Source organism: Nicotiana sylvestris, chromosome 2, assembly GCF_000393655.2.
Source record: "Nicotiana sylvestris chromosome 2, ASM39365v2, whole genome shotgun sequence".
Classification (NCBI taxonomy): domain Eukaryota; kingdom Viridiplantae; phylum Streptophyta; class Magnoliopsida; order Solanales; family Solanaceae; genus Nicotiana; species Nicotiana sylvestris.
The window spans coordinates 23,948,992-23,956,749 of NC_091058.1; the positions used below are offsets into that span (position 1 = coordinate 23,948,992).

At 38.7% G+C, this 7,758-nt stretch overlaps 2 protein-coding genes across 3 annotated transcripts; one reads left to right on the forward strand and one right to left on the reverse strand.

Moving 5' to 3' along the window:
- Window positions 1–898: 898 nt before the first annotated feature.
- On the forward strand, window positions 899–5,975 carry LOC104229068 (uncharacterized). 2 transcript variants are annotated; one of them, XM_009781644.2, is made up of 6 exons: window positions 899–1,250; window positions 2,092–3,145; window positions 3,216–3,403; window positions 4,660–4,696; window positions 4,938–5,002; window positions 5,086–5,975. In XM_009781644.2, exons 1-6 carry the CDS (start codon window positions 1,162–1,164, stop codon window positions 5,567–5,569), a joined length of 1,917 nt encoding a protein of 638 aa, XP_009779946.1. In that variant the 5' UTR covers window positions 899–1,161; the 3' UTR covers window positions 5,570–5,975. The 2 variants fall into 2 exon arrangements, with proteins under 2 accessions (XP_009779946.1, XP_009779947.1); XM_009781645.2 differs by having other exon boundaries at window positions 3,228–3,403.
- Window positions 5,976–6,614: 639 nt separating this feature from the next.
- On the reverse strand, window positions 6,615–7,532 carry LOC104229067 (uncharacterized). The gene is made up of 2 exons (XM_009781643.2): window positions 7,098–7,532; window positions 6,615–6,821 (listed from the first exon to the last, which is right to left on the reverse strand). Exons 1-2 carry the CDS (start codon window positions 7,400–7,402, stop codon window positions 6,761–6,763), a joined length of 366 nt encoding a protein of 121 aa, XP_009779945.1. The 5' UTR covers window positions 7,403–7,532; the 3' UTR covers window positions 6,615–6,760.
- Window positions 7,533–7,758: the final 226 nt, after the last annotated feature.

The window sequence follows — 7,758 nt, forward strand, 5'->3', positions numbered from 1 at the left end:
TTTCATTCCCCATCTCCACCAACCCACTCACACCCCACCCCACCCCACCCTACCCCTACCCCCCCCCCCCCCAACCCCACCCCACCCCACCTCACCCCCTACTCTAAATAGAAATATTAATAGTACTTTCTTTTCATGTTATAGATAGAGTATTTCTTTTTCATTTTAACAAATGAGTTTTTTTTTTCACGATATAATTTTTTTTTCATTTTAACAAAAAAAAATATTTTCTTTTCATGGTGTAGAAATATTCTTTCATTTAAACAAAATGATGTAGTAAAAAGTATTTCCTTTCATTTCAACAAAATGAGTACTTTATTTTTATATTGTAGAAATATTACTTGATTTTTCAACCAAAAAAGAGTATTTTTTTTAGTTATGGAGCACAAATTTCACCATTATTTTTGCGTAAAAAAATAAAGCAACACATTATTCCTTTGGGTTTATGTAAATTTTTTGAATAATTAAATTTTTGAATAAAATAGAACCATGAAGATGTTGGGTATTTGGTTGGTGGGTAGGTGGAGGGGGGGGGGAGGGAGTCACATGAAACATAGGGACTTGGGGGAAGGGGGTGAGGGATGTGGAATAAAAAATTATTTTCCTAAAAAATTTTCTCTCTAACAAAACACTAAAAAATATTTTCCAAAAAAATATTATTCACTCACCAACCAAACAATGAAAAAACTACTTATTTTTCATGAAAATATTTTTTAGGATAACATTTCTCATGAAAAATATTTTCCTCCCTACCAAACACACCCGTAGTCTGTTTTGTTTCATAACTTAATATTGCCATTCTTATCTTTTGCCATATTTTCAGAATTAAATAACAGAAGAGGACAAATGTGTGTTAGATGCCATGAACACAAAAGAAACTAAAACTAAACTAGAGAGTACGGTAAAGAACACTTGTTAGAGCTGTGGTTAAATTTGGTCCCGTGACCCCTCACCCTGAGCCTGTTACAATACAACAGCGCAAACAACCCGAATCTCGTCCCCTCTCTCTCGCTCGCCCTCCCTCCCTCCCTCCCTTTTCCGCTTCTCTTTCTCTGCTCAGTAAAAAGAAAAAAACTGATCTTTCTTGACAGAGAAAGAAGAGATTTGTGATTTCATTTAGATACAGATACATATACATATAGATATAGCGGGTAAAGGGGAATGGCAAAGAAGAAAGCAACCATGACTCTCAAAGACTTTCATGGTGGTTCCATTCCTTCAGATCTTCCTTTACCTTCTGCTCCTGGCGTGTGAGTTTCCCCTTTTCCCTCTGTTTTTTCTTCTTTCTATCAGCATATATGACTTCTTTATTGAGATTTTAGGTAATGGGTTTCGATTTTTGTGTGAATTGAGAAGTGGGAGTTTTTACCCTTTAATTAAAGAGAAACTTCTGATCTTTGTCATGATAGAAGGGAGAAAAATTGCGGCTTTCTGCAAGAAATTGATCTATTTTAGTGTTTGACTGAATTGGGCCTTTAGTTGATAGGTTTCATTAATCGAGGTCAGAATTTTGCTTGGGTTTGTAAATTTCCTGTGTGCCAGTAACTGTGATCTGGTGTTTCAGCGTATATGATATTTCTCTGTTCAATTTGGCTTTGTAGATCTGGGTACAGGAGATGCCTTTTGATTTGGGAATCTTGAACTCTTAGAAAGTTAAATTGCGGCGTAAACTCTTCAAATACCTATGCTAGATTATTTTATATGTTTGCACAAGTTGCTATAAAGAATGACTTGCAGACCATTATGTTTACAAATTTTATTAGTGACTTGCTCACCTTTTGGAAAGTTTTTGGCAACTTGTAAACAGAATAAATTCATTAAAGGTGTATGCTATTGTGTAACCTTCAATCGATATGTCAATCGGCCATGTGTCAATTTAGAACTAGTTTGGCTTCTATATGGATCCGCTACTCCATTCCACTCTATTTGGCCTCAATTAACTCCAATAATATCGTGTAACCGTATGAAAAAAAAAAGAAGAAGAAAAAGTTGAATGCAGTTACTTTGATTTGTATATTTGTTTGTATTATTCACTCTTTTGAACAGAAAATCCCTGATGCTGATAGTTCAGTTTTTTCTTCTGGTTGGTAGAATGGTTAGGCCATCAGATCGTGGTGGTTTTGATCGCCAGACATCATGGGGAAATCCCATGGGAAGGCCAGAGCACCGTTTACGTCCGGGATCAGCTGGTGCAACCAGAAACTTTGATGAGAAGACTCCTTTCTTAAGCCATAATGCACCAATAGGCCGTAATTTTGATGAGGATGAAAGGAAGCCATTGGATGGAGCATCTGGACCTCGTCGAACAGTTAGTGATGAGAGTATCCGTGCATTGCCAAGTCGTGTGGAACCTAAGGCCGAATACTCTGTCACTGGGATGGTAGGTAGCGGGCAAGTATCAGCTCCTCCCTCTCAAAGTTTTAGAGGTGCAGCAAGTGGTACACATGTGGCTAGGTTTAATGAAGCAACTAGTATGGGAGTGAGTACTAAAAGTTCTGGCAGTGGCAGTGGCAGGAGGGCGAGTTCTCCGAATGTGTCTGCAAATAGTGGTCAAGTGGTTAGTGGATCATATCCAAATGCGTGGGGCCTAAGGAAGGAGGTACCAAGTGCAAAAGAATCAATTTCTGCTCCATGGTCTGCTCCGGATGCTGAGTCAAAGTTGGCCCATGCCAGTGCCCTCGAGAAAGTCTCATCTGGTAGGTGGCATTCAAAGCAGCAGATTCATTCTCAGGTTGATGTTGAGGTCGTTAAACGTCCAGACGCAGAGAAAGAATTCTATCATCATGGAAGTACTATGGTCAACAATAATGTCTACAACATGCCAGATGTTGTGGGAGGACCCGAATATGGTGAGGTGCTAGTGGTGCATGCTGAAAGAAGTCTTGCTCTTGCAGATGGGGTTCATGGGTTTAACAAGGAGTTACCAGCACGGGAGAGGGCCAGGTCCCCTTTATTTATGGAGGCAAATGAGAGAAGAGCTTCTCCTAATGTTACTGGGTTTCAACGGCCCCATAATGTTATTAGCTCTGGTGGATATGACTTGCAGGTGCCAGTATCTTCTGAACCATCCGAGCGGCCCAAATTGAAGTTGCTACCAAGATCCAAACCATTGGAGAGTCTGGAGCAGTCCATAGATTATAAGCAGGTTTGTGGCATTGCTCTCTGTCGAGGTTTTACTTATGTATAAGAATCTTATTTCGTTATCTCAAATGTAGGTCAACCAGCAGCCAAGTAATCCTGTTCGTATTGAAAAATTGGGTGATGCAAATCCCAATTTAAATCCCATCAAAACTGGGTTTATTGAACCTGAAAGTGGTAATCTTGCAATTGAACGCCCAAAATTGAACCTGAAGCCTCGGTCGCAGCTTCTTGAACAATCAGAGGGAAACACTGAAAATAAAAGGTCTACCTAATTGAACTCCCCTGCATCTGTTTATTGCTTCAATTACTTGGCCTATCTATGTTAACTTGGAGGTATTTTGAAAAGATAAAATGTGCTTATCAGGACCTTTTAGTGAAAATGTTTCTAGTGTGAGAATATAGTTGGATTGCTGGAATGTGACATAGTGAAAATATGTCAACCATTCTCTCCCAGCTGTAATACCAACTTACCAACTTAGATGGATTCAGATCTTACCAAAAAATAAAAAGGGGACCAAGTTACCAAATGGTTCTGTATTGTGAGGATTCATTAGAAATTGACTAGTTTTACGCCTATTGCAACTCTCCTTTATTCAGATTTGGTACTGGTAATGCAAGCAAATTCTCACGGGCAGAGTAAAAAGATCCATGTAGGCGATACCAATTAGTTGTGGTAAAGGTTTAGTTTTCTAGGAGTCTTTTAGTCATGTTAGAGATTTGTGTTAGTAGAAAATATAGAGATCTCTAGTGTTTGATAAACCAAATCTTAAAATATTGGAGTGATATGATTCTAAATGGAGTGAATGGCTAGTGATTATTCCTACAGCCAACCCAACTAGTTTGGTACTAGTGATAGTAGTAGTTGTTGCATTATCAAGTGATCTGCCGGTGCAAACCCTCTGTGTTTCAGCTTTTCGCTCCTGCTGCATCTCTTCGTCGATAAGAGCATTATGAGGTTTGTCTTACAAGGGTTAAGTGAACTACGCTGACTGTTCTAATGCCTTAAGAGTTGTTGATTATGGTGATCAGAGGAAGGATAGTAAGAGTTGGTGGACCAGGTTTTGGGAAATTATTTCAGCTGAGTTGCAAGAAATTAATGCCTTTTGGCTGTTAAATTGCTTATTATGATCTGAAAAGCTCTAGTGTTTTTCTAACTTTCATAACTTAGTATTGGCTTTCTTATTTAGATAACAACTGGCCACTGTTTTTATATTTTCTTTCTTTTCCTGTTGGAGATGAGAAGGTGGCAGGTAGTTGATTCATGAATCTAGGCAATATCTCAGATCTAGTAAAAGATAAAGATGATATTCCGGGCATCACTAGGAAACTTCCTTAGCAAGTTTGAAGTTTCACCTGTGTTTTCTCTCTGTGAAATCTCACAACTGATATTCGGTCCTCTTCTCCATCTCCTTTGTGATCTCCATCTTTTCAGAGCTGCTTTTACTGAGATGAAAACATCAAAGACAGCTATTCTGGGTAAAGCTGACACTGTTTTGTGCTTATGATTTGTGTGCGCAGGAAACCATTATTTGGCGCTGCTCGTCCACGCGAAATGGTAAGTTATTAATCTTGTGAATGCAAAAGAAAAGTAATATTTGCCAAAGATAATGTTTCTTCTTCTGCTGCTGATTAAAAGAAACATAATATGTTCGTTTTACACCTCAATGTCTTTTAGAATTGCTTGATGAAAAGATTAACTAAGATTGTACTGTCCTCTTCCAATTTTTGGTTCCCTAATGTTGGAGGTTTTCTCATTTCTGTTAATCCTACTGTCAATTATGGGTGGTCGCCACCAGGTTCTGAAGGATCGTGGGATTGATGATGTTACGCCTAATCATGATCTTCATCAACCTCATCCAAGGTAGTAAATCAGTTGATTCTGCAATCTCTTTCTATAACTCAGAAGTTTCCTCGCTTGACAAACTAAGTGGTAATTCTCTGAAGGAGCAAACAACATGCTGGCAAAGCAGAGACAGCTATGCATGCGACCAGGCATAATGAGAAAGTAGAGAGTATCCCCATTGACCATAGGATGGCGAAGAATGCAGATAGGCGAGATCACAGGACAGATGTCGAGAAAGGAGATGGACAGAGGAAGAATTGGAGAAACGAGAACTGGAGGAACACCAAGGAGATTGAAAGGCACCACCACCATCAGCCGCAGCAACATGCACAGGAGAGGCCGCCCTCACCAGAAACCTGGCGCAAGCCTGTTGAACCACCAAAACCTGCTTCTGTCGATGCAGCTGGTGTACGATACGGAAAAGCAGCCTCTGCGGTCGAGCTTGCTACAGCCTTCTCAAGATCGGTCTCTGATCCAGCAACAACCGATCGTTTTTCTAGCCATAAAGGTCTTCCTAATCGGGGTCAAATCCCTTTTTCTCGGTTGACAGGCCCTCCACAGAGGCCTCAGATTAACGGGTACTAAGCACCAGGAGATTATCTATACATTAGCAAATGAAATGTCTTATTATTGCAATTGCTTATTTGGATGCAACAGAGATTTGTTTGCAGCGGGAATGCCAAGATGGAGATTATAGTTGTTCTCCGTGTTACAGGCTAGCAACAAAATATATGCTCTTGCAGCTGAAAATCTAGGACCTGATTCTTGTCCCTTTAAACCTAACGCCTTCAACCTTGGGAAATCCATTCCTTTTTCTTTCTTTTTCTTTTATATCTTCTTAGTTTGATAATAATCATCGGGGATGATGTTTGTTCCCTTTATAGATTATTTGTTGCTCAGAATGAATTTCTGATTGAAGCCTTGGCAGTAACTAATGATGTATGCTTTGGAGGTGTTTTACATTTCAAGGCTAATACCGTCTTTCATTTGATTGATGGTGTAGACGTGTAGTGTAGAAACAGAATCGCTCTATGGATTGAGCTTCTGCCGATGTGTCTTGGCAGTAACAACACATTCTCACATAGCCCCTTTAGACTAATTTGGTTTAAAGACGCGGATATGAAATTAATTGCTTATAATTTTGCCTCGAGGTTTTGGGGTGACAAATGCACATTGCTTATGCAGTATGAAGTTTTTTTAAGTTCACTAGTATAGCGTGTGATGTGAAGTTAAGTGCACGTTACGAGTCCGAAATGTATCGCAGACAATAGTATGGTATTTCAGTGAACAACTGACAAGGGTGGGTCCATTACCATTTCAAATTTTGTGCCAATTGATCTTCAGGGAATTATTGGTTATCAGAAAAGAAAGGAAAAAAAAATGAAGTATGAACCTGTTATCTGTCAGTGTTCACATTACCCCTGGTAAATTGCAGAAGCCTTGGACCAAATCCCTTATCTTAATGATGATATGGCTAGCAGGCTAGGCATGCTTCAGGGAGCATTTTATTGACATCATCTTTAAATTTTCTTGGCTTTCGAGTAAATCTACTCAGCAATGGCGGATATTGCATTAGTCGAGAACTTTGATTAAGTAATTGCTCCTCTGGCTTTTTATCGGATAATTATAGTAATAGTAATAATTGCACTCCTGGTTTCTCTATTATAAACTAAGAGATAAAAATATATTACACTCATTGGTTGAATTATCATGACACAAGCACACGAACTTCTCAGTTCTCACTAAGACATGAAGAGAGTAACTAGCAAAAGGAGATTAAAACACGAAGGTCATCGCTGATAGTGCCACAATATTTGTCTGGAACGGAGCTTGTACCCTACAACAAGGCAAAATTACATGTCAAGTAATCAATGGTTGCCATACAGAACAAAATAAGTACCAAAATTTCATTCTGGTTAAGCGTGTTTCACAAACACAAGTTTCGAGTATAGGCAAATTCAGGATCTAGAGTTAATGGTTTCTGAATGACTCTGATCTTATTATGTTGGAAGGTATATATAGTTTGAGCCAAAAACAATAAATTCAGCTATCCTAGATTCACCTCTGGTATAAAGCATTGATTATTTCAGGATAATGTAAAATAATTGCTTACCTGAGATCATGGTAATAACCACAAGCTTGAGAATTGGTTTTTGCTCCAACGTTTTTCATCTTCTTGGTGGTGGCTTTGATCCCTTCTTGTGCTTTGTTGGCTGAGGAATTGTCATTTTCAGAAATGGTGTACAGCGATGGCTGCCACAGTCCCTTTGACAATGAATTTCTACGAGCTAATTTGCGGCCCCTGGTTGTGTTTTCCTCTATGCATGTCACTTGAACAAGAGTACATGCCTCCATTTTGTGACTATTTTCACTATCAGAACCACTATAACACGACAGAAAATCAGCTAAGAACTTCATAGTTCTTTAACTTTAATTCTAGACCTATATTGGGCTTTCTTTCGTCTAGTGCTGTTGAATGTTTATAACAGATTTAGAAGACAACTATTTAGGTCAATTTGGTCACTTTAGGCTGCAAGTGAGGTGTGATGATAGTGAAAGGCCACCTTTTTAATAATATGGATGCCAAATAATTGGTCATAAAATAAAGATATGGTGGATTGCATTTAATGATAAGATTATCAAAATCCAAATGCATGTCAAATACGTGAAGCTAAACTTTCTCTTTTCCAAAGTATCAACTTTTCTAGACTACTTTTAACAAAGCACAAATATTGGATAACTTTGTCCACCAAAGCTTAGGTATATGGAAAAAA